Below are 25,230 nucleotides of genomic sequence, written 5' to 3'. Positions count from 1 at the left end.
TGTGTGTTGCAGCAGTGCTTTTACATTGAAGTTTTTTCTGAAAGTGACAGATGGAGAGTCAAAATTGACTCTGAACCTCAGACCCAGGTCTCCACTATTTCATTTCAGCTCTGGGCTTGTGCCAAACTCTCACCAACACTCTGGCTTCCCCCACATTTACAGGAGCACATAACACCTTCCACAGAGAAACAGGATGCAGATTTTTTTTTAATTCCATCAAGGAGTGATTACAAAAAAAAAAAAAAAAGTACACTGGTAAAAATCAGATTCTGCCAGTGACAAACATCCAGTAAACATTTTATTTAGATGCAGATAATCACCACTGGGTACAGGAACTCGTGCTTGTGCCCACCCGCTGCCGTCTGTGAAGCTCAGGACTGTATGATTACAACACACTGATTAGGTTCGATTTCAGAAGACAGTTTTAGGAAATGGAAAACTCAAATTCAGAAAAGCAATAGCCCCTCCAAGACTTAAGACTAAATTCAAAGCGGTTTCTGAAAGCTTTGCTGCTCCCCATCATCCATCTGTTCTGGTTTATATATGAATGTCTAGTTTAATTAAAGAGTAAGCCCTCAGGGACATTCAAACACTTTTTGTTAGGACACTCATCTCACTCAGGGTTATGCTTGCTCTTCTGTCCCTGTATCTAAAGCCTGAAGTCTTCTCTCTCTCAACTCCCATGTCTGTAAGACAGATTTCTGTCAGTCCTTTTCAGTCTTTGCCTACAGAAGTCCTGAAACATGTTTCCAAGCACTCCACCTTTCCTGCCTCCCTGCTTCCAAGGTCATCTTTGGCTTTTCATCTCTGCTATACCTACAGACCTCCACTGAAGCAGGTAACCCAGGAATGTGACCTTGCCTGTGCCACTCTCTTGCAGAACCATTATCAGCACACACCAAGCAGGCAGAACCCTGAGGTTTGGGTAACAACATCTTGTGATCTGTGATCCACGAGGGCAGCAAGATGTGGCAGTGCAAAAAGCTGTGAGCGAAGTGCTTGGGCATCTGCAGGAGCTGGAGTGTCCCCTGAGCACTACAGACAGGGACACCTCCCTGATCCTGTAGCTGGAGGCAACAGGAAAAGCAGCAATTAAAAAAAAAATAAAAAAAGTCATCACAAAAATCAGAACAAACTGTCTTTTTTAACAAGGAAGGACACTTTAAAGCTTCAGTGAGTTTGCTGTCCCATTCCTTCTGCTTTTCCCTTTTGGCAGGAAGGCACACGTACAAACACATACACATACACACAGAGATCCAGCCTGGGCTGGAGGACACGGTCACCACAGGCCACACCCTGCAGTGGCTGCAGCAGCTGAGGTGCAGTTGGGAGCTCTGCACTTCAGTCATCCCCTTCTGGATGTGTCCTTTGAGCTTTACACAATGAGGACTCTAAAACATCTGAAAATACAGTTCCAAAATCGAGACTTGGAAGATGATCAGGCAATGGAATTGGGTTTTTTTAGCCCCTCCTTGATTCTCATGTTCTAAACATGGGCAGTGGAGTGAACCCCATCACAGAGCATCATGGAATTTTGGGAGTGATACAGACTACTCTTGTTTCCTCTTTTACACCTTGTATTTGTCTAGTAGCTCTGTTATGGGTAAACTCACCTGCAAGCAAAGGAATACTTTAAAAAAATCATCATAATTGCACCAAGGTATAAATGCATCACCATTCACCCCATAAATACCTGTCACACCAGGGGCACTGTTCCCTGGGACCGAGGACACTGAGTGCTGGCACCCCACAAGCAGGACGGGGTCACAGCAGCTTCAGCAGGAACTCGTAGGTGGCATTGATGATCCCCCAGGACAGCACAGAGCGGTGGCAGTTCAGGTGGGCTCCCCTGAAGAGGTGGATCACCTTCCTGTCGCGTTCCAGCCAGATCTTCACTAACACTTTGGAGAAGGACTGAAATTCGCCACCAATCTGAGCCTGCATGCGAGTTTTTATGACATTCACAGGGAAGAACAAGAGGCCCAGCACGGCGCCCAGCAGCCCCCCGCAGATGAAGTCGTTGACCATGTGAGAGCTGTAGGAGGTGGCTTCAGGCAGGTACTGCTTGATGGGCCCCCGCAGGCCGAAGAAGAGCACGTTACTGGGCCCGTTTCGCAGCAGAATCGGTACCAATCCCCGGTAATACTCCCGCATCCCGTAGGCTTTCAGAACCTTGAAAGCCTGGTAAGTGTTTGTGAACTTGTCGTGGTGTTTGTAGTCCTGCAGCAGCGTCTGGACGCGCTCGAAGGGTGTGAGCACAGCCTCGGTGGTGCCGGTCAGCGCGGCCGCGGCGCTGCGCGTCAGGAGCTCGGGGGCGCGGGCGTGGCTGAGCAGCAGCGCCGAGAAATCCTCGTAGAGGCCGAACATGAGCGCCATGGTGGCGGTTTTCTGCATCAGCGGGGGCAGGATGCCTCGGTACAGCGTGCGCAGCCCGTCGCGGCGCAGCTGGCGCACGGCCTCCCCCGTGCGCAGCCCGTACAGCTGCTGCCGGAACAGAACCTTCTGGATGGGGAAGGTCACCATGATATTGGTGAAGGCAGCGCACAGCCCGCACAGGTAGTGCTTGCCCGAGCTGTCCCGGCCCGCAGAGTCCCCGGGGGCCGCGCCGGCCGGAGGAGCCATGGCTCTGGTGCTGCCGCTCCGGAGCCTCCTCCCTGCGCCTGAGAGAGCTGTGCTGACCCCGCAGCCCTGCCCACCTACTGCATCACTCCCACACCCGGGTGACGGACAGCCCGTGCAGGCTGGAGGGGGAAAGCAGCACAAGCCGGATGTGATGGATGTCGTGCCATTTCTGCGAGAGTCTAGGTGGCCATTGAAAGCAGCAGCTCTTCCCTTCTGTGCTCTTTCAAATTAAAACAGAAATAAATCCCCCTGGAATTACAAATTCCAACAGCGAAGGGTTGACACTTGCACTAATAAAACACCGTGTGAACAAAAGGGAGGCCACCAAAAAACCTGTAAAAACCCAAACTTAGAGATTCATGCAACAGCACTACTAAACCTGATGCTCACACTCTGCCTCTCCCTGTGGCAGAAAACACCAGACAACACTTTGTTGTGGCTCAGCTCAGCCAGCAGCTGAGCACCACCACCCACAGTGGATGCACAGGTGTCACACAGGTGTGATTTCACTGACACAGGAGAGAAATTCTTTACAGGTCCCAAGTCACTGCCACGCAGCCTCCTCTGCATCAGCCCCACGCTCGACGTTCTGCTGACAGGTTTCACAAGTCGAATTTAGCCGGGCCCAGGGTTCTGAAGGACATGTGGACAGAGGCAGCTTGACCAGATAGTCTGGAGGAGGACTGCAGGGATCTTTACCGGTCAAACTCTGTTTGACAAAAAGAATGGTATTACTCATTTAACACTTATGAGAAGATGTTTCTGCAGGTGCCCAAATCCCACCCTCGATCATAGCTCAGCCTGAGAAAGGTCCGTGTGAGACTGTGGGTGGTTCATGAGCCCCAAATCCTCCCTAGCACCAGCAACACACGAGATTCCCAGGATTTGAAGGGGTGTTTGGGGACAGCAGCCCTGCCTGGCATGAGGAGCAAAGGAAACCAGGAGGGGAGTAAGAAAGGAGGAAGGAAAAGGAAAGGAGGGGCGAGAGAAAAAGGAGCGGGGAGAAACAGGGAGGAGAAAAGGGAGGGAAGAAAAGGGCGGGAGAGAGAAAGGCAGAGAAGAGAAAGGCTAGGGGAAAAAACGGGAAAGCCGTTTATTTTCCGAAGCTCCCGCAGCATTTGATGTGAGCGGCGTCTCCATCCCCTGCGGAAGCCCTCACGCTCCCAATGCGGGACGAGCGTCCCGGCAGGCTGCCGGCGGGGCCCTCCCCGCTCTCGGCCGCGGGAGCTCCGCACTGCCCGCGCACACCAGGATCCCCTCCCGATCCCTCCCGACACCGTGTTCTCCCCGCAGGGCCCACATCGGCACACCCCGCGCTCCCCGGCGCGATTCCAGCCTCGGCACCGGGCCCCAAGGTCAGTCCGGCGGCTGCGGCCCGGCCGGGCCCAGGGAACCGCGACCTGCTGCTCCGCCGGCGCCTGCGGCAGCGACGGAGCCCGCGGCGGGTGGGCGGGACGCACCTGCGGGCGGTGCTGCCATGGAGGGAGCGGGCCGAGAGCGGAGCGGGAGGAGCGGAACGGGAACGGGAGCACACCGGAGCGGGATCGCTGCGCCCCAAGCGCCCGGCCCGGCGCGGCGTCGCGCCACTCTCTGACATCACCGCGCCGCTCTCTGACGTCACCGCGCCGCCGTGTGACGCCACCACGCCACCGCACGGGGCGGGACCGGCGGAGGGTGCAAGGACCCGGCGGCGCCAACCAGCCACGTGACACGGGTCACGCGTCCGCACGTATCCGCCAATCAGACGGCGATGTCCGTCTAGCCACGCCCTCGGGGGCGGGGCGGGGCGGAAGCGAGCTGGCGGCGGGACCGGCCCGGGCTGGGCGGGACCGGCCCGGGCTGGGCGGGACCGGCCCGGGCTGGGCGGGACCGGCCCGGGCTGGGCGGGACCGGCCCGGGCTGGGCGGGACCGGCCCGGGCTGGGCGGGACCCGGCGAGCTCCGGTGAGCTCCACTCCGCACGGGGCCCGGACGGGCTCTTGTACTCCCCGCGGCCGCAGGTGTTGCCCGGTGGGGCCAGCCCGGTCGCTTGGCCCCTGAGAGATCTCGGACCGGGCGGCTCCCGGGCCGGGCTCTCCCGGCGGGGTCGCTGTCCCGCTGCGCGGTCCAGTCCGTTGTGCTGGCTCGGTACCCAATCCTTACGGCTCGTTTTTATTTTGGTGTGTACCGCTGCACGGCGCTGGGCCGTTCCTCTTTCCCCCGCGGGTCCCGGAGCGGCGGAGGAGAGGCAGAGGGGCGGAGGCAGCGTGGGGGCCTCCGTGTGCCCGGGTCCCCGAGCCGGGAGCGCCGTGCCGGGCAGTGGAATTGCCATGTCACAACGAGCTCTGTCTGTCCCTGGCACAGCTGGGCCGGGGACTGCGTTCGGCTCGGTGAACGGGGCGTTCAGGATTGGATTTTGGCTCGGTGAACGGGAGGTTGGTTCCTTTCTGCTTGATCCCTCTCCTGGCTGAAGTGTCCTGCCCTGTGCTGGAGTACAGAATGGGTCACACCTTCCCCTGCGAGCCCCCTGTCCTTGGCAGGACCTGCAGATGTGCTTTTTTGTCCAAAACCCCCTGGTTAAGCAATGTAGTTCTGAGTGCCCCGACAGAGCAGGAAGCCCAGAACAGCTCAGGTGGCCTTGCTGGGGGGCTAGGGGTGACAGTGGCCAGACCCCATGTGTCTGGGCAGCACTGGTTGCTGTGCCCTGGACAGGCACCTCCAGCGTGGATTTGCATGTCCCTGTCACCATCGAGTCCTTCCCTGATCAAGCATTGCTCTTCCTGTGCTGGCTGGACAACCACTGATGTGAGGACATAGTCTCAAGCTGTGTTAGGGGAGGCTCAGGTTGGATATCAGGATTTTGTCTCAGTTGATCAGACATTAGATTGGGCTGCCAGAGAGGTGCTGGAGTTACTGGAAGTGTTTAAGGAGAGACTGGATGCGGCACTTTGTGCTGTGTTCCAGTTGATGAGGGGATGATTGGCTAAAGGTTGGCCTCAGTGACCTCAGAGGTCTTTCCCTATCTCAGGTTCTGTGATTCTGTGGCCCTGTCCTCGCCCCAGGTGCCGATGGAGGTGGGTTCCTGCCGGTGGCAGCTCCTCCTGTGCCCCCTGTGCCTGCCCAGCCTGGGCTCCCTGCAGCACAGACTGGCCCAGGCAGCCCGGTGGCGAGCTGTGGTCCTGGAGAGAGGCAGCACTGCCTGGCCTCCACACCCGGGAGCAGGCAGGACCCGGAGTCTTCAGGCACTGTCCCTGTTCCCATGGTGGAGGGGCTGGGGCTGGCTCTGCCTGGGCGTGGGGTGAGTTTGGCAGCCTGAGGCTGCCCTGGCAACCACTGGCCCCTGCGACTGGCTGGCACACGAGGAGCAGAGTGAGGTGCTGCAGAGATGGAGGTGCTGGGGCAGGCTGGGGCCAGCACTGGCCCCTGCCCCTGCCTGCACCCACCTGCGGCTCTGGTGTGCTCCAGGGTGCAACCTGGGGGGGACAGTGGGGACATCAGGTGGCACAGCACAAAGCTGCACACCCCTGATGTGGACCTGGAGCTCAAGACTGCAGCAGGACAAGGGAGTCCAACCTTTGGCCAGCTCTCCTGACAGCCTAACGAGGGCAGGTAAAACTGGAAGGAAGCACCTTTAGGGATCTGACCCACACTGGGTAGTGCATGCAGGATAGCAAAGTGCTGTGCTGCTCTTCCCTCTCCCTACTGCTCCACCAGCAATATCAACCCTTGTCCATGCCCCTCATCACTGCTGGTGCCTGCTTCTGTCAGAGATCAGCTGAGAGGAGGGGATTTTGGCTGGGGACGCACACTGGACACTGAACTGAAGTTTTCCCTCAGCATCATCTCACTCTGCAGCTGCCCACAGCTCTCAGCTCTCTGCTTGTGCAGACAGGTGCCAAAGGCTGGGTACCATCACTGCCAAAATCCCTGGTGCTGGCAGCAGTGGGGGGCTTGGAGGTGCCTCTCCAGCCACCTGCTCAGAGCAGGACCAGCCCCAAAGGGTTTGGGACCATTTTTCATTCCATGACTCCAAAAGAGTCTAGCTATAAATTTTGGAGGTGGGGAAGAAGGGGAGCATTCCCTGGTAGTCTCAGTGGGAATTTTCTCAGGTAGGAATTACCAGGTAGAGCAGGAAGCAGGAGTATTTATCAGCAGGAATTGCTGGCTTGGTTGTGGGCTTGGTGCAGTCTGGATAGGAGCATGGCAGAGCTGGTCAGAGCTGGGGGTCCTGGCACAGCCCAGGCCAGGGCCAGCTGTGGGGACACAGCTGTGGCCTCTGCAGGCAGCTGAGTGTCACATCCTTGGTCACATCCTGCTGGGCTCCACGTGTAGCTCAGACTGAATGAAGCACCCGTTAGCAATGGGCAAATAAAAGGAGGTGTAATTTAATTACCTTCTGATCTCTGCTGTTTGTCAAAGTGGGCTACTCTGCAAAGGCAATTTGTAATTATTTCTTAACACTTGTAAGATGTGGATTTAAGACATGATTTTGTTTGTCTGGAAAATATTGAACACCTCTGCTGTGTAAATATTTAACTGCTTTCTTTGAGGAAGCCAGATTGTGATGAGCAGTGCCAGTGACTCCCGTTTGCCAGCCCAGGAGGTTGCAGGTGTACAGGGGCTGCAGAAGGGAGAGCTGTTCCCTTTGGTCACATCCTAGGGCCCTGCTGCTCACAGATCCTCGTGCTGGGGAATGCCATCCTCCACAAACCTCCAAGGTTTGGGCTGTTCTTGTGCCTGACCACGGGCAGCAATGTCCACTCCAGGCTGGATATCCGCAAGGGAGCCAAGCCCTTGTGCTGTGCGTGCCACTCCTGCTCCCACATCCACCCCCGGGGATCCAGCACAGGTAACACCCACGTGTTGTCAGCTGTGCTCTTGAGCCTGTTCCTTGAGGAATCAGACTGCAGCTTGCCCTGAGTGCCAGGTGCAGCTGCTGCCCAGTCCTGGCAGTGCCCTGCTCTGTTTGATGGCACCTGCCTCAACATCACTGTGCACAGAGGGCACCCAGCGAGGGTGTGCCTGAGCACAGGGACTGCTGTCCTATGGCCAGCCAGCTCGTCCAGGCTGCTCAGCCAGCTCTGCCCGCAGTGCCTCCAGGTGCCAGGTTCCTCCTCCAGGGCTGTGCTGTATGGGGAATAAAACAGAAGAGTACAGTGGAACTAATAAAGGGGCCTGAGATCTTAGGCCTAATGGAATAAAACCCGTGGGAGGCAGAGAGAGATAAACGTTCCCTGGGGGAGAAGTGACCAAGAAACACCTTGTGAAACTTTGTAATGAGGTTACCAGGTACTGTGATGCTGTGAAGTGTAACCAACGGGAAATTGTTACCCTAATGGAACCCTACATAAATGCCATACAAGTAAAAGCCTATATAAACACCTTGTGTACTCAATAAAATTGGCTATTGATCACAACTTGTAATGTCACTTCCCTCTGTTGCTGACAGTTGCTGCTCCTAATTGGTGCTTCTTTGCCAGTTACGCTGATTTGCTGAACTTACAAAACCTGTATTCACCCTCTGTGGGTGGGATTTTGGGGACACCTTTCCATAACTGCCCCTGAAAGCCTCCAAATAAAGGTCCCCTTTTATGTTACCTCCCTACTAAAATTATCTGTTTCATTTCCAGGTTAGGAAAAAGGCAGCAGTATAGGAAATATGTTCCTGGCAGGACCCCAGCCTGGACAAACCCCTGCTCCTGGAGGCCTGCAGCACCATTCCCCTGGGAGCTGCTCACTGTAGAGTTTCTGTGTCAGTGACTGTCCCTGTCTGTGCTGCAGGGGTCAGGGCTGGACACCATGTCCCCTGTGTCTCCAGCAGCCAGCCAGAAATGCCCCTGTGGCAGTGGACAGCAGTGTCTGGGCAGAATTAGAGCTGAGGTGATGGTGCTCCTCCTCTGCTCAGCCTGGGCTCCTCAGCTCCAGAGAGACACTCTGGTGATCCAGGGAAGATGCTGAAGGGCCTGGAGCATCACTGCTACAGGGAACAGTGGAGGGAACTGGGGCAGCTCAACCTGGAGCAGGGAAGGCTCAAGGGGACCTCGTCCATGGCTACAAAGACCTGCAGGGAAGGTGCCCAGGGACAGGCCAGAGGTGACAAGCACACGGAATCAAAGGAGGTTCCTTCTGAACGTCAGGAAACGCTGCTTCACTGTGAATTTGTGGAGTTCCTGTAACCAGAGACACTCCAAAGTCACCTGGACGAAGTCCTGGGCACCTGGCAGGGAGAGGGACTGGACAGAGACCTCCAGGAGCCCCTTTCAACCTCAACCAGTCCTGCTGATTACTTGGAGCCTGCAGCTCCTAGGGCAGTAATTACCCTCCCCAGAACACAGGATGTTTGTGTTACTGCTAATGACAGCTGTGAACAGTGGGTCGTTAAGGTGTGTGAGGAGACACATCAATCCCAAGAGGATGCACCACATCCAAATTACTGTCTGAAGCAGCAACATCACAGAGAGATGATTTTCTGACATTCCATGCTCATTTCACACACAAACTTGGAGGTGATCCTGTTTCTCACAAGCCCTCCCGCCTCCTACAGCCTTACTAAGTAAACAGCTGCCAGGAGAGTGAAAATTCAGAGGAACCAGACTAAAGTATCTCTGCAAAGAGCTGGGAAGCCACAGCTCTGGGCTCATACTCACTGCTCCCCCTGAAGGTGATACCAAATCCCAATCACACAACTCTCCCTCCCCCAAGGAAAACAGCCAGGATAGGAAAAGTGACAGAACTGTGAACATCTTTACAGTTTTTGAACACAGGACTACACGGACACTCCAGAGAAACAAAAAGGTGTATGTAAGTCACACTCTTTGTCTCCCTGCTTCTGACCTTGATCCTGGGAGGGGCCACGAGCCAGAACCAGCCACACAGGTGTCAGGGGAGAACTTGCCACCTCAAACTGTTCCCTTGTGCTCCAGCACAACCTCCATTTCACCTCCCACCCCAGACAAACTGGAAAAAAAGAGGTTTTATAGCTTTTTCTACATAAATAGAAAAAAAGCAGCATTTTAATGAGGTGAAACCCTCAGCTTGGGTTTCAGCAGGGTGAGGGCTGATGCTGGACCCAAACCCAGCAGATGAAGGCATCCCCAAGACATTCTACAGGAGGGACTGTGCCTCCCGTCAGCCCTGCTGGGCTCCTCAGTTCATTTTCCTGCGCTTCCGTTGTCCCTCTGCTGCCTTCTGCGTGGGCAAGGGCAGAGACAGAGTGCCCAGCTTGTGGTTCTGGTCATTCTCCAGCCCTGGCAGCCCCTTGGCCTTGGACACCCTGAGTCGCAGGGCCTTGGCGATGTCTAGGATCCTGGAAAACATCGGATAAATGCCATCAGTGGGGCTGAGCCCCCCGTGCCACAACCCTGCAGGGATCCACAGCCCTCAGGGAGAGGCCTGGAGGTGTCTCTGGGGTACAGGGATGCCACGGAGGCAGAACTGGGAGCATCCAGCACAGAACCCTCCTGGGGACAAAGCACTGCTGATATTTCCAGCAGGTCCCAGCCTCCTCCATGCTTTTCCCCACAGCATCTGAGGCCCCATGTTCCCAGCTGCAGGGCAGCACAACCCAAACCTGGGCATCAACTGCCAAAACCAACAGGGATTCCTGAAAAAGCCGAATTCCAGAAAGAAAAAGAGAAAGGGAAAACGGATGGAAACCAACAGCAGGGAGCACTCTTAAACCCACTACTACTGATCAAAGAATAAAGAGAATAATTATGGGCAAAATAAGTGATAGCATCAAAACCAATGAGGGAGCTTGACAACCAAACAGTGACCAGGGGTTTTGGCAAGACCCAGTAATAAGTGAAGTTTTGGCCAGAAAGCCTGATCCAATGAATGCTGCAGGGCCAAGGACAGGAGCACAGCTGGAGCAGAGCTGCAGCTGCCAGAGGTCTCCTGGAAAATGCAGGTCCTGCACCCACAGACAGGTGCCTATCCTTGCCTGGAAAACTAAAGCCCTGGGCAGACCCAGAGATGCTTCAGAGCTCTCCCAGGGTCCTTCTGTAAGAGGATCCCAGTGGTGTGAATTAACAGGATGACTCACCTGGTCTCTGGGAGCTTCATGTCATTCTGCAGGACGGTGAGATCTGTCTGGAAGTTGTTAATGTGCAAAGCCAAGGCAATGACATATGCAGTGATTTTAGCCTTCATGGATGCAGAGATTAAGTTCTGGATGCTGTATGGCAAGAGGGAGAACTTGTGAGATGTGGAGTGTAAGGGGGTTCCTGATGGTGTGTCTGGGCCCCTCAAGCTGTGCCCCATCTGTGCCTCGAGAGCACCACATACCATTCCTTACCTGCCATTGTTGTAGGTCAGTGAGCTGAAATTCTTCATGAGTTTCCTGCTGATGATGTGTGGGCATTCAGGACCCATTGGATCTAGGGCAGACAAGGGCTTTGCAGGGGGATGAAGAACACACATTCTACCTTGCACTGCCCACCCACCACAGCAGCACATCTGTCATCCTGACACTTATCAGAATACCCATGGAGACCCACGATGATTACTGAGTCCAACCCCACGAATCCCACCATTTATTACCTCTTCCCAGGAACACAACAAACCTAAAAGGAATCTCGCTGCTTGATTTCTTGGTCTCATAATTTTTCAGGCCTGAGAGAACTCCAACAATTGTTCTTTTCTTAGTAAAAAAGCAATCTCCCACTTCCATACTGTACAATCTAAAATGCACACACACCTATGCATGTATTTCTTCTGCCACAAACTACTGTTAAAGCTGAGACCACACTAATGAGTCCCTGCTATCACCAAGTCTAGTCATTCCCACATCCTCCTTAGACAAGTCCTATGGGTGATTCCTGTGTCTCCAGCAAGGCAGGGAGATATTTATAGCCAGGCTTGCCACTTCTTCCTCCCTCAGCCCTGCCAAGGGCTGACAAAGACATACAAATTCTAAGGAAGATAGCAAGTCTGGAAAATCTCAATCTATCAGTCTCAAAACTAAATGTTTTTTGTGGTGCTGTTTCAAAAGCAGGACCCTGAGTATGGCAGAGGTATGATCCACACACTCAGGTGACAACCAAAGGATGATGAAGACATTCTAAGAAACGTGTTCATGAGCTGAAAACTCTCTTACGCTTCTTCTTGATCACTTTCAGGTGACTGAACTTGATGAGGGCGTCCAGGAACCAGAGGCATCGGGCTTTGTGGTCTCTACTCTTCTCATCAGTGGGCAGGAACTTCAGCTCCTCCAAAACAAAGGAGCAGAGGCTGCAGGAAGGAGAGGGGGAGCTCAGCTGCCCAGAGGGCCCCTTGCTGATGTGACACACCTGTCCCCCACATTCCATTCCCCAAGGCTGCTGCCCTGCCTCACCTGGATCCCATGCTCCTCCTCTGCCCCAGAGCTGTGGCAACCCCAGGTAGCCCCCAGGCAGCCCTGCTGTCCCTCAGCCAGCACGTGGCCCCTGGCAGCAGCATTACCTTCTCTCCTCTGCTCTCTTGGCCATCTCCTCTGCAGTGATGCTGGCCAGGGCAGCTGCTGGCACCCGCAGTGCCTCATACTCAGCAGGAGACAGGACTGGAAGGGTTTTAAGGAAAAGAACAAGCCTGGGCTCTGCCTTCCAGGTAGGGCAGTTCTGTCCATACTCACTTGAGGAGCAGTAGGCAGGGCAAGGGGATGGAAGCTGCCCAGGAACTAAGGCCTTTAACAGGCTATGGCACAGCCACAGCTCATTTGTACAAGGCTGACCTCACCAATATTGCCTGTTGAATGCCACCCACCAGGAGGCAGAGCAGCCTGCTCTCCCCAGAAAGAGGCAGGATATGGCCCTCGCAGGCCCCAGAACCCCAGGGCAGCATTACCTTGCTCCCAGCTCTTCTTGGCCTGTGAGGGGCAAAGGCTTGACTTTCTCCCACGTGCCAGATAGCATCATCGAGCCTGACAGGTGTGAGGAGCCACCGTGACACAGAAAAGATACTGTCCTCAAACTTGTAAATGTGCTCTGGTCTGTCGGCGTCCTCGTAGCACGGGGGCAGGAAGGCGGAGATGTTCTGCACATCATCCTGGGCCACATCCTGCACCAGAGCTAGGGAGGGAAGCAGGACAGGAATATTTGGATCATGCTAATAAAACGCAGAGAACAGGAACACAACCTAATTCCTTCCTTCAGAAACCAGTTTACTCTATGGCTCAACACCATTTTAGTCACAGTTGGAGTTTTAAACATTTACAACTTTTATCAAGAACCTTCTGGTAATAAAAATTGAGAAAGGCCAGTCCAGACTACAGAAACATGTAGGAAAGAAGGGCACCAATATGGGGGCAGAGCAGGGTTTTGGCACCTGCATTCCAGTGGACACCCACTTGGCACAAAGCATCTCTGAGAGCAGAGTCAATAACCACCCTGGAACAAAAGTGATGAAAGGTGCTGGGGTCTACAGTCAACAGACATCTCTGCTGGTCATGCCAGTGACACTCTCCGGATCCCAGCAGTGCTCTGGAGGGATGCCCTCCTGCCCAGATGTCCACAGTCAAGGCAGCCCCAGCTCTCTCCTGCCACAGCCTGGAAGCCCCCAGGGATGCTAGCACCACACTGTACTGTGACCTGTCCCAAGGCTGTACCACTCTCTGAGGTAAGAAGGTGCCTTTTCAACAGCTATGCCACAGAGTTCAGAACAGGTAAAGGCACTGCCTTTATGCCACTGAACTCATATCCCACAGGAGCTTCCAAAGCAGGCAGTAGGGACATTGATGTCACAGGGACCCTCCCTCATTCAGGCCACTCAAACACCAAGTCCAGTAAGACCAGAAACAAGCAGTTCCTCCACATGTACCCATCTCAGCTGTTAGACCAGCTACTTCCCTCATCACTTAAAGAAAACCCCTCTTCTTCCTGCCACACTTGGCATGGACAGACAGAAAAAGGCACTTCAGGCTGTCCTGAGGACACCCGAGGCAGATTCCTCTCACCTGTGACTCCCTTGGCATCTATAACGTTGGCAGCTGCTTTTGTCACAGCTGTGCTCACAATATCACTGCTCACAGCATTCATGCGGCGAGAGCTCAGAGCTCGCTTCTGTTTGCTGGTTCCAAAGGCCTCAATGCACAAATCCATCTGCACAAGACACAAACACACCTTAAAGCACCCTGTGCACCCAGGAGAATGCAAAACTCGCTGCGTGCTCCACAGCCAAGGTCTCCAAGAAAACTTTAAACTCTTCCTGTGGCAAAACCTGCAGGAGCAGGTTGTGAAGGGCAGGAGGTCACTGGGACCAGCCTAAAATAGCCAGGAAAATAGTCCTGAGCCAGGCAATGACTGTGCAGCCTCCTGGACACAGGGAGAGTGCTGGAACTGCACAGGCTTATGCTGCAGGACACCAAACCTCCCAGCCTGAAGACAATCACCTGCCCCTGTCAGCTAGATAATCACAGCAGAACATGACACAGCCTCCAACTTTACCTTCTCCCTGTAGGACTTGTTCTGATAATCCTTTGTGTCGTCAGGTAGGGGGTTATCTATAAAACAACAGAAGTTAGTGTGCCTGGACAGAAGCAGCCAGGACACAAATTCCTGTAGCTCTGTGACTGACAGACTTGGCACAGCACATCAGGAACTCCCCCTTGTGACCTGGCTAATTAAAGGACACACCAAATATGAGAACCTAGAACAAAAAAGTAGCTTTTGCTACAAAGCCCATGGGTGCAATACATGGACTATGGTCAAGCCCATGTTCTGCTGCAGAGATTAAAAGTCAGCTACCAAAAGATGTGATCTTTTGGGTTCTTATCCTGGGTTCAGTGACAAAAAACTCCTGCTGGATAAAACCTGGGGTTTTTTTTTGTTATTAAAGGATCCAGCTCCTGAGGAGTCTCAGGCGTCCCTCAGCAGAACACAGCCAGACAAGGCTGCAGTTGAGCAGTGACACTGTGAGTGTCCCACCCTCCACATTCCCTGCTTAACCTCCACCCTCGGCTCGCTGTGCTCCCCCCTCCCTCTCAGCAGGCACAGGTGAAGGAATCAAGGCAGGAATGAGAAGGACACAGCTACGGAGCAGCTGTGACTCCCATCACCTCCCACCTGAGAGCAGGGGCTGCATGTTGAATATTTCAGCATTGTAGACCTCCATCTGCCCAGAGTTCTTGTCTAACACACCAACGAAGTACCTGGGGAGAATGGGGACAGTTGATTAGTGAGAGGAAGAGTAGTGCAAATTATTTAAATTACATGGTCTTCTCACATCCTGGCATCTCTCCTGCCTTGCACATTCAGTGCTACAATAAAACAAGTTACCTCCAAGGCATGTGTACATATGAAAACAAAGACTTGCTGCTCTAAAAAAATGCAGAAATCTTAAAACAACTGAGTTAGGTGAAGTACAGTTGCCAGAGGTCTGCTATTTTCTTTTGCCTTTTTTTTGATATGCCGGGACTTGATGGCCATAGCTTGAAAAACAGTCAAATTTCCTTGTAGCTTCCAAAGCACAGGATCTCCAGAGGTGCAGGCAAGCACCACTGTAGCCCCCAGAACCACCTTGTCACCAGTGTTGAGAGGTAAGAGCACTTACACCTGCCCACATAGAAGGCTGAATTAACATCCATACCACACACATTTGTTAAACTGTGTTTATCTCTCCAAACTTCAGAAGGTACAACCCCTTGGTGCTCCCTTTTCAGCTGCAGCATCTCAAACTGGACACTGCTCTCTGAGGATCCATTTCTCCTGGTTTCACTGCTCGGACAGAGCAGAGGTTAGTAAGGGCATGTTTTGATGGCCTCTGCAGAAGTTCCTTATATAGAATTACAGAACATCTCAGCTGGAAGGGCCCCACAGTGATGACCCCTTCAGCGCTGACCAAGAGATGATAAAGGCAATTTCTTAGTAACAAAGCTCCATCCTGCTGCTCCACTAATCCATACTCTCACCCCAGACCTCACAAGACATTTGGTTTGTGATTTACACATCAGAGCTTCCACAAGATGTGCACGAGTAGCCAGAGCTTCCTGTCCAAATCCTCAGAGCCCCTCAAGTCCTTGTGGAAAGTTCTGGGGCAGGGAGCAGGAGCTAGCTCTGTGTCTGCGCAGCCCCTGGCTCCTTTTCCATACCTGCACAGGGTGTTACACTTCATGACCTCACTTCCAAAGTTGTGCCCCACGTAGCAGAGCCGCTCTGTCTCCGAGACCTGGGGAACCATGGAGAATTCCTTGAGCACAGGGCTGTGAGAGACCCTCACTGCCTCTGCCCTGCTTCCCCCGGGCCCACCAGCTCTGCATTCCCAGGCAGAGTGCATCAGCACAGCACACCTGCACAACACCTCACAGTAAGTGCTCCTCACTACTTCAGTTTAAAATGTGGTCTCCAGTGATTCACTGAAGCTCCAGCACTGCCTGCAATTCACCAGCTGAAAAGGCAGAGCCAGCACTACCAGGAGTGTCCCAGCCACCTGAACATATTTTCAGTGCATTATGAGAATGTGTTGGTTTTTCTGCTGTGCTGCAGTGGATTTCCCCCAATGATTTGGGCTAGAAAATTGTTTATTCCTTGAGTAGAGCAGCTGTAAAGATTAACAGCAGCATCAGAAAGCACTTTCTGATTGTACCTTCAGTTCCCTCTTCACTGTCAGATCCCCTTATGATGTAATGTAGCTAGACAAAGACACCTTTGGTCAAGATTTCCCTGCGTGAACAGAACAGAATGGATTTCATTACCAAATGCACCTGACTAGCTGGGAAGCAACTCCCAGATGGTTCAGCCTGTCCCTCTTGTGCCAGGTCCACCCTGCAGTGTCTGTGAGCCACCTCAGAGCCAGAGCCTCCTCTGGTTCTTCTGGAACCCAGAGACACCCTGCACTAGGAACACATCCCTGTAGAACATGCTGGGCTAAACTCTGTTTTAAAAATGTCTGCTGCCAAGCTCAGCATAGTTTTTCACAGAATTCCACACTTGTTTGGGTCATAAGAGATCTCAAGCCTGACCAGCCCCACCCCTACCATGGCAGGGACACCTTCCACTGTCCCAGGCTGCTCCAGGTCCCATCCAGCCTGGCCTTGGGCACTGCCAGACATCCAGTGGCAGCCACAGCTTCTCTGGGCACCCTGTGCCAGGGCCTGCCCACCCTCGCAAGGAGGAGGGAGAGGCTGAGGCCACAGCCCTGAGGGCAAACAGGGTCACACCCCTCCGCAGCCCGCTGCAAGAACTGCTGGTGGGGATTACACGTGGGAATTCCCTGGACTGGGGCCCGGCTGCCGATGCCGCCGTGGTCTCTAACGGGCCCCACAGCCCATTAATTAATAACATCTATACTCTTATCCGATTATGGACATTGTCTGGCTGTTGCCTCGTTGCACATTACTCCCACAATATCCTCGTATTACTGCGACCCGACGGTCCGAGGCCGCCCCACCGCCTCAGGGCGGGCCCGTACCAGGATCCTGCGGTGCTTCTTCCGGGGATGCGCCGTGTCCCGGTTCCGGTACACGGTGAAGCGCAGGGAGTCGGGGCGCTGCAGCTTCCCGTGGGCGAACCGCACTGCGGGAGAGGAAACCCGTGAGATCCGGGGCCGGCCGCGATCCCCGAGGGGGCCCGGTGGCCCGCCCCACGCACCCGGCCCAGTCCCGCTTACCGAGCGCCGCCGGCCGCTCCCCCTCGGGGTCCCCACGGTAGCGCCAGGTGGCGGCGGCCATGGCAAGGGGCTGAGTGAGGGACTGCGGTAGGGACACGCGTTCCGATGCGGATCCCGCTCCCAGTCCTCCCGTTCCTCCGCCTGTTCCGGCGCTGCCTCCCGCCGTGGCAATAAGCTCAGCCCCCATTGGGACAGCTGAGACTCTGCCGCCGCGTGAAAGTAACGAGGTCGCCGATTGGCTATCAGCGGGGTCCGCACCGCCAGCCGCCGGAAGTGGCGCACTCTGTCGGCGGGGCGGGGCGGGCGGGGCCGGAGCGGCGGGAGTGGGGCCGGGTCCGAGCCCGATCCCAGTCCCGATCTCAGTACCCACCCTGAGCCTCGCACGGCCCTTCCCGCACGGACACCGCAGGTGAGCGGGGCGGGGGGCGGCGGTGAGGCGGACACCAGTGATCCCGGCGTCGGGGCGGGACCAGGGCTCTCCGGACTCCTTTTTATGTCCCGTGTGCGGCACAAAACGGAGTGTCCGGGTGTGTCTAAACGGGTGCTTATGCAGCGCTGGGATGCAGGTGCTTCTCTGGGAGGGGCACAAACCTTGGGTGTTCTAGGTGATGCGTAAAGAAAACAAAACGGGGGGAAACGGGCACTGTCTTGAGAAGAGCACCTTTGAGCAGGAGATTCCTAGCTATCCAGCAGGCAGTTAAGGTTCCGGACTTCAAAGGCTTTCAATTACTTGATTTCCCCCGTGCTGAGTATTCCGGGTGATAACTGGTGAATATCCCCCCTGTTCTGACTCCATCCAAGGATACACGATGGGATTTTTGGGATATCCTGTACAGGGTGAAGAGCTGGCCAGCAAAGACAGTGATGGGTAGGAAAGAAAAAGCAGCAAACACGTCCATGTGTGAGGATGTACTTTCTGAACTAGTAGATTTACATTTGATCCCTCCTCAAAAGTATCATTCTGGCCATGAGACTTTTTTTTAACTGCTTTATGGTCTTGTGTCCGCTGATGCTGTTGCGTTGCTGTTGGAAAATAAACGTGAGCACAGGAGCTTCTGTGTGTGCCTTGGACATGCAGCCTTCCCACTCACCAAATCTTACACTCTGTTGTTTTTTCACGAGGAGAGGTCGAGATACTGCCGAGGGTCACCCATGTAATCTTGAAATGAATTTACTAGGACATTACTCACTTTCTGTTAATGAAAATTTCAGAAGAACTCTTGCCTGCTTGTCTTGTTGAGCAATACTTTGTTTTGCCAGTAGCCCCAGTATTTCTGTGGAAGGTTACCCAGTTGTGTGAGCAGTGTATCAGAGGGGGCAGCGGGTTACTATTTTAATCAGATTTTTTTACAAGCCAGAATTAAATGTTTTACTTGTGAGTGTGAGGTGACCCACGTTGTTCACTTTCCAGCACAGCTGCCTGTGACATAGGTGGTGCTGAGGTCAGCTCTGTGGCAGAAACTGCATTTTCACTGCTTTTCTTGTCCTCCAGGCTGCTGGCTTTGGGCCTGTGCCCATGTGGTGGTGGTGAACTCAGACCAGTTACTGTTTGTCTGTCTTTTAGCTGTCACCTTTCATCCTCACAGCCAGGGTCACTGCAGCCCGACCAGGACTTCAACCATAGTATCATACAAAAATTTGGGTTGGAAGGGCACCTTGTCTTGTTCCAACCCCTGCCATGGCAGGGACACCTTCCACTGTCCCGGGGTGCTTCAAACCCCATACAGCCTGGCCTTGGACACTGCCAGGGATCCAGGGGCAGCCACAGCTGCTCTGGGAATTCCACCCTGTGCCAGGGCCTCCGCAGCCTCACAGGGAAGAATCCCATCTTCTGCTGCTGTCTTTCGTTTTGAGCCCACTCCCCTTTCCTGCTTCACTGCAGACTCTCATAAATACTCCTGTCCCATGTTTACTGTAGCCCTCTGCAGAGCTGGAAGGCCACGGGTAGGTTGCCCTGCAGCCTTCTCTTCTCCAGGCTGAACAATCCCAACTCCCTCACCCTTTCCTCACAGCCGGGCTGCTCTATCTCTCTGACCAGCTCGGTGGCTCATACAGCGGTCTCTTCTGCTTTGCAGGATCATGGATTTTCCAGGGCACTTTGAACAAGTCTTCCAGCAGCTCAACTACCAGAGGCTGCATGGGCAGCTGTGTGACTGCGTCATCGTGGTGGGCAACAGGCACTTCAAGGCGCACCGCTCGGTGCTGGCCGCCTGCAGCACGCACTTCCGCGCGCTCTTCACCGTGGCGGAGGGCGACCAGACCATGAACATGATCCAGCTCGACAGCGAGGTGGTGACGGCCGAGGCCTTCGCCGCGCTCATCGACATGATGTACACATCCACGCTCATGCTGGGGGAGAGCAACGTGATGGACGTGCTGCTGGCCGCTTCCCACCTGCACCTCAACTCGGTGGTGAAGGCCTGCAAGCACTACCTGACGACGCGGACGCTGCCGCTGTCACCACCGAGTGAGCGCGCGCAGGAGCAGAGCGCGCGGCTGCAGCGCTCCTTCATGCTGCAGCAGCTGGGGCTCAGCATCGTCAGCTCGGCGCTGGGCTCCTCACAGGGCTCCGAGGAGCCGCCGGGCACCGTGGGGCTGGCGCTGCGCGGCGGGCTGGAGCAGCGCGCCGCCTTCCCCATCCGCCGCCTGCACAAGCGCAAGCAGTCCTCCGAGGAGCGCGCCCGCCAGCGTGTCCGGCCTGCCCTGGACGAGCCTGTCCCCGACGTGGCCGCCGAGAGCGGGCAGCCCGTTGTCCACTCCCGGGAGGATTTCTTCTCTCCGGACTCACTGAAGATTGTGGACAACTCCAAAGCTGACACGGTTGCCGATAACCAGGAAGACAACACGATCATGTTCGACCAGTCTTTTGGCGCTCAGGAGGATGCTCAGGTGCCCAGCCAGTCAGATAATGGCGGGGGAAACATTTCCCAGATGTCCTTGGCATCCCAGGCCACACAAGTAGAAACCAGCTTTGACCAGGAGGCTGCTGCTGAGAAGAGCAACTTTCCGTGTGAAAATCCAGAGGTCAGCCTGAATGAGAAGGAGCACATGAGGGTGGTGGTGAAGTCAGAGCCACTGAGCTCACCAGAGCCTCAGGACGAAGTGAGTGATGTCACCTCCCAGGCAGAGGGCAGCGAGTCGGTGGAGGTGGAAGGAGGAGTGGTGAGCGCAGAGAAGATAGAGCTGAGTCCCGAGAGCAGTGACCGCAGCTTCTCGGATCCTCAGTCCAGCACTGACAGGGTGGGAGACATCCACATTATGGAGGTGTCCAACAACCTGGAACACAAGTCTTCTTTCAGCATTTCAAATTTTTTGAACAAAAGCAGAGGTGGTGGCTTTGGTGCCAGCCAAAACAACGATGACAACATTCCCAACACCACCAGTGACTGCAGAATGGACAGTGATGCCTCTTACCTGATGAGCCCGGAGTCAGGGCCCGCCGGTGGCCACTCTTCTGCTGCCGTCTCTCACGTGGAGAACCCCTTCAGTGAGCCCACAGACTCCCACTTTGTGAGGCCCATGCAGGATGTGATGGGTCTGCCGTGCGTGCAGAGCTCTGGGTACCGAGCAGCAGAGCAGTTCGGCATGGATTTCCCACGCTCGGGCCTGGGCTTGCACTCACTGTCTCGGGCCATGATGGGCTCAGTGAGAGGTGGAGCTGGTGGCTTCCCTGGCTACCGCCGCATTGCCCCCAAAATGCCCGTGGTGACCTCCGTGCGGGGCTCACAGCTGCAGGAGAGCTCGTCGGGGTCCCAGCTGATGATGAACGGGAGCACTTCCTTTGAGAGCGGGCACCTGTCGCAGCCGGGCCCGCCTCAGCTGACCCGGGCATCTGCTGACGTCCTGTCCAAGTGCAAGAAGGCTCTGTCGGAGCACAACGTGCTGGTGGTGGAGGGCGCGCGCAAGTATGCCTGCAAGATCTGCTGCAAGACCTTCCTGACGCTCACGGACTGCAAGAAGCACATCCGTGTGCACACGGGGGAGAAGCCCTATGCCTGCCTCAAGTGCGGCAAGCGCTTCAGCCAGTCCAGCCACCTCTACAAACACTCTAAGACCACCTGCCTTAGGTGGCAGAGCAGTAACCTGCCCAGCAGCTTGCTGTGACCTGCCGGCCCGGGCCCGGAGGAGCCTCGTCGGCGGCGGGGACGCTCGGCCGGCGCACACCGGCGCGGCACGGTGCCACACACAGTCTTGGCTCTGCCATTGGGGATATCCGGTACCTACCTCGCGGGTGTCGCCGCCGGGACCGCGCGGCGGGGATGGGGATGTGACCCCCAGGGCGAAGCAGCCCCTTTGCAGGGCAGAGGGGTGACAGCACGGGGGTCTCCTGAAATAGCACGGTTTGAGCACGTGCGCATTTCTTTTGGTTTGGTTGTTTTTTTTTTTTTTGTTTTTTTTTCCCTCTCTAAAGCATTTTGTAACAGTGAAAGCATTTAAATGATTACTGTAACATGAGTTGCTGCATTATGTGAGGACAGCAGTGCAGGCCCCTTACCCTTAGAAGAGAAAAACAGCTTAGGCTGTGCCTGTCTGACATAATGCTTTAAAATATGCTACTTACGACAATAGTTCTAGGATTATGAATGTATGTTTGGCTGTTTTGTAGTAAAGGACACTGTGTAATCAAGGTGCTTAAATTAAATCCCAGACAAGTAACTTTTGGGCTGCCAGGTGTACATATAACTTTAATACAGCAAGATCTGGATGTTTGGCTGTTTTTTGGTTTTTGTTTTTTTTTTCGTAGAAACGAGTATTAAGTGGTAAGTGAAGTACTGTCTCTTGTTTGTGCTATTCTTAGCAGTATTTTAACCAGTTTGTATCTCCTATGTTACAATTCTATATACGCAGAAGTTTGAACAGAGCTTGTCTTTGTCTGTTGTTTTGAAGGAGAGGGAATTTCTAGTGGCTTTTTTTGCCACGTAAGACAATATCTCACTGTTCCCAGATGCCCACAGTCCATCTGGTCCCCATTATGGCGTGAGCACGTTGTCTTTTTCCCTTATCTCCAGGCTTTAATTTCCTGCCTTGCACACTTAGTGACTTCCCTTTGCAGCTGTGGATCTGTCCTTGGAGCAGATTCCTCCTAGGTCAGGAGCAATCCTCGTTTGCCATATTTCACAGAATCACAGAGTATGCTGAGCTGAAAGGGACCCCTCAGGGTCACTGTGTTCAGCTCCTGGCCTTGCAGAGGATGCCCGAACAATCCCATCTTGTGCCTGAGAGCAATGTGCAAATACTTCTTCACCTCAGGCAGCCTTGAGGTTGTGACCCTGTCCCTGGGGAGCCTGTTCAGTGCCAGACCACCCTGTGGGTGAAAAACCTTTCCTGATAGCCAGCCTAAACCTCACCTGATTCAAGTCCTTGTCACTGGTCATGAGAGTGAAGAGTTCTGCTGCTTCTCAAGAGGATTTTGAGGAGCCCAGGGAGGTCTGACTTCAGTCTCCTCCAGGCTGAGCAAACCAAGTGTCCTCAGCTGCTCCTAGTGAAGCTTCCTCTCCAGACCCCTCACCCTCCTTTGAACATTCTGTATCTAATAGCTTGATGTCTTTCATATAAAAGTGCTCAGAATTGCCCCCAGCCCTTGAGGAGATGCTCCCCCAGAGCAGAGCAGGAGAATCCCCTGCCTCAGCCAGCTGTGATGCCCCCCAGGACATGCTTGGTCCTGCTGGCTGCCAGGGCACTGCTGCATCATCTTCTGCAAAATGTCCCTGTCAAATCCACCTAAGCTAGTATCATAAATGTACTTTTCCCCATACATTTAAAAAAGGATAATGTAAATATAATTCTAAAAAATGGCACTACGCACATGCAGCAGAAATTTGTTGTTCTCCGTGTGAATCATGTAAATCTCTTTTTAATTTCCTCTTCTTTGGTGCCACCGTAACTTCATGCTGCCTGCAGTCTCCTTTCTTCTTTGTCAAAGGTACACACGAACTGGTGCTCCACATTCTTAGGTTTTAAAATAATTTTTCAGAGCACTCTGGTAAATCCTGCTCAGGCAAGCAGGGCCTGGGTCAGGGCTGCAGCATGTCCTTCTGCTCAGGTGAGACAGAGGATTCCCTGCACCTGCCCTATCAGTGCGTCCTTTGCACCTTCACCATCTGAGGAATGCAGAGACAAAGGAGGTGGTTGGATTAATTCCTTTAAAATGTTAGTATTTTATTATAGGGTTTACTTAATGGTCATATCTTTGGCTCTTGATATTTTTTTAAGCATTAAAATAGCACGGTTTTTTAAAGCAGTGGGATATGCTGTGTTTTTGTTTTAAATAATTTCAATATTTGGGACTGACAGCATTGAGCTGCATAAACACTCTCCCAAACATCAATAAAATGCAGTATTTTGTACTTTAGTCTTTTCTTGTGTTGCTTAATTAAGTAACGCTCTGTTTCATCTTCATTGCATTTCTAGTATTTTGCTTTTTAAAAACACTGCTTGGGTTTTTTTAATTTTCAGTTTCCTGTAGCACATCCAAATTTGTTGAATTTTTACAATGTTTGGGAATAAAGCATCTCATTGCGCCAGGAGACTAATTAGGAACTAATGTGAGCTGATAAACAACTGGACTTTCAAAACTGTTTTTATAAAAATTTTAACGTCGAGTATTAGCGCAGAAGGACTTCTGTATTCTTTCTTTGAGAAGAAGTTTGGAGCATTTTTGGAAGCAGCAGCTTTAAATTCCTTTGCCAGTTGATGTGCAGAGGGGCAGTTGCAGGCCTGGAGCCTGCAGCTGCCTCGTGGCTTTCTGAGTCTTCCTGAACGAAGCAATAAATTCCTGGGGATAGCATAAATCACTACATGGGTGATAATAATAATCAATAATTGCAGCGAAGGGTGCCTCACCCCACAGCTTGGAGAGCTTATGCCACTGAATTGCCTCGCCTGGAGGTGTCGGGGTGTCTGTTCCAAAACACCTGGAAATAAACCCTATGTTTTTGTGCTGCTGTGTCTGACTGGCTTCACTGGTTTGGTGCTCTCCACATCACCCTCTACAGAAAATGTTGTGACTGCAAAGGGGTTGTAAAAACCTGTAAAAACTTGGTAGTAATTTTGTTCCCGGTAGAGTTCTTTGCAAGAACTTACTTTTGTTAGTGAAGTAATGCCTACACAGCACCTGTGAAATGAATGATCCGTGGTCAGTGCTGCTCTTTGAATTCCTCATGGGAGGATGTCAGAGGTGCAGGAGGTGCTTGTCTCCAAGGAGTTCTGAGATGGACACCTGAGCTCGATGCTCCAGTCCCTGTGGCAGCTGATTTACCAGCTCCTGTCTATTTCTTGATGCACCTGGGGAATCTGACGCACCTGCTCAGACACGAGGTCATTCCCTGTCACCACCAGGGACCACAGGAACCTCTGGTATACTTGGTCACCATCCTTCAGTGTCACAGCAGCTCCACCAGCAGGACCATCTTCGGTGTCAACACTAAGGAGTCTTGCAGACCCGTGAGCTCCTCCACTGGATCATGCCCTGGGTCTGCACAGCAAAGTCAATCCTGATTTCCACCAGGTCTTTTGGAAACTCCCAGATGTGATGCCCAGAGCAGAATCCCTTCCTCCCTATACCACAGCCACAAGCCTTTCCTGCTCAGCCCAGGTTACAAACCACAAATATTTCTGACAAGTCAGCACAAGACAATCAGCCGGGCTTGTGAATCAAAACTTATTGATAAATGTGTCAGAATTCCTCCCAGGTGTGATGCAGGGCAACTTGCAACAGCCATCACTGCTATCACAGAGTGTTTCACTGAGCATTCAAGAAATCCCAGCAGAGTCTGGCACAAGGGACACTTACTGTGGGACAGGGAGAGACACAGAGTGTGCTGTGTGAGCTTTAAAGTCCTGTTACAGGCTTTGTGCTGTGCTCTGGCTCCCTCCCCACAGCAAGACTGTGGTGCTGCCAGCTGCTCACCCTAGGACATTTCCTTCCTGCCCACTGCATGGTCCTCCCTCCCTCCCTCTCTCCCTCCCTCCCTGTCTCCTCTTGTGCTGCTGTCCCCAAGAAGCACTGGTTCCCTGTCTGTCCCCTGCCAGGATGAAGCCACGGGGGCTG

General features: G+C 53.7%; 3 protein-coding genes across 5 annotated transcripts; 1 reads left to right on the top strand and 2 right to left on the bottom strand.

Annotated features, from left to right (window-relative positions):
* Positions 1-262: 262 nt before the first annotated feature.
* SLC25A51 (solute carrier family 25 member 51) lies at positions 263-4,189 on the bottom strand. Of its 2 annotated transcripts, XR_009934126.1 has the most exons (3): positions 4,083-4,189; positions 1,694-3,331; positions 1,049-1,067 (listed from the first exon to the last, which is right to left on the bottom strand). XR_009934126.1 is itself a non-coding variant. In XM_062512663.1 (2 exons), the coding sequence occupies exon 2, from the start codon at positions 2,620-2,622 to the stop codon at positions 1,765-1,767; it is 858 nt and encodes a 285-aa protein (XP_062368647.1). In that variant the 5' UTR covers positions 2,623-3,331; positions 4,083-4,189; the 3' UTR covers positions 263-1,764. The 2 variants fall into 2 exon arrangements, 1 of the variants encoding a protein (XP_062368647.1); XM_062512663.1 differs by having other exon boundaries at positions 263-3,331.
* A 5,206-nt stretch (positions 4,190-9,395) lies between these two features.
* Positions 9,396-17,314, bottom strand: POLR1E (RNA polymerase I subunit E). 2 transcript variants are annotated; one of them, XM_062513569.1, is made up of 12 exons: positions 17,181-17,314; positions 16,983-17,086; positions 15,664-15,740; positions 14,639-14,724; positions 14,021-14,076; positions 13,531-13,675; positions 12,539-12,646; positions 12,042-12,138; positions 11,698-11,831; positions 10,897-10,978; positions 10,645-10,776; positions 9,396-9,906 (listed from the first exon to the last, which is right to left on the bottom strand). In XM_062513569.1, the coding sequence occupies exons 1-12, from the start codon at positions 17,239-17,241 to the stop codon at positions 9,747-9,749; spliced, it is 1,242 nt and encodes a 413-aa protein (XP_062369553.1). In that variant the 5' UTR covers positions 17,242-17,314; the 3' UTR covers positions 9,396-9,746. The 2 variants fall into 2 exon arrangements, with proteins under 2 accessions (XP_062369553.1, XP_062369554.1); XM_062513570.1 differs by lacking the exons at positions 9,396-9,906; positions 10,645-10,776; positions 10,897-10,978 and having other exon boundaries at positions 11,753-12,138; positions 12,423-12,646.
* Positions 17,315-17,555: 241 nt separating this feature from the next.
* Positions 17,556-23,687, top strand: ZBTB5 (zinc finger and BTB domain containing 5). Its single transcript, XM_062513022.1, has 2 exons — positions 17,556-17,589; positions 19,256-23,687. The coding sequence occupies exon 2, from the start codon at positions 19,260-19,262 to the stop codon at positions 21,282-21,284; it is 2,025 nt and encodes a 674-aa protein (XP_062369006.1). The 5' UTR covers positions 17,556-17,589; positions 19,256-19,259; the 3' UTR covers positions 21,285-23,687.
* The last annotated feature ends 1,543 nt before the right edge of the window (positions 23,688-25,230 follow it).

This window comes from Cinclus cinclus, chromosome Z (assembly GCF_963662255.1).
Source record: "Cinclus cinclus chromosome Z, bCinCin1.1, whole genome shotgun sequence".
NCBI lineage: Eukaryota > Metazoa > Chordata > Aves > Passeriformes > Cinclidae > Cinclus > Cinclus cinclus.
Note: the sequence above shows the minus strand (reverse complement) of the source record. Positions and strands in the feature narration are given on the sequence as shown.

What these genes read in the sequence shown, in the direction of transcription:
- SLC25A51 (XM_062512663.1), bottom strand. Translation starts at nt 2,622, where the DNA reads ATGGCTCCTCCGGCCGGCGCGGCCCCCGGGGACTCTGCGGGCCGGGAC.
- POLR1E (XM_062513569.1), bottom strand. Translation starts at nt 17,241, where the DNA reads ATGGCCGCCGCCACCTGGCGCTACCGTGGGGACCCCGAGGGGGAGCGG. An exon ending in AGATGCCAAGGGAGTCACAG is followed by an intron (nt 12,647 to 13,530) that starts GTGAGAGGAATC and finishes TTCCCTCCCTAG; the next exon opens with CTCTGGTGCAGGATGTGGCC. An exon ending in ATGAAGCTCCCAGAGACCAG is followed by an intron (nt 9,907 to 10,644) that starts GTGAGTCATCCT and finishes GATGTTTTCCAG; the next exon opens with GATCCTAGACATCGCCAAGG.
- ZBTB5 (XM_062513022.1), top strand. Translation starts at nt 19,260, where the DNA reads ATGGATTTTCCAGGGCACTTTGAACAAGTCTTCCAGCAGCTCAACTAC.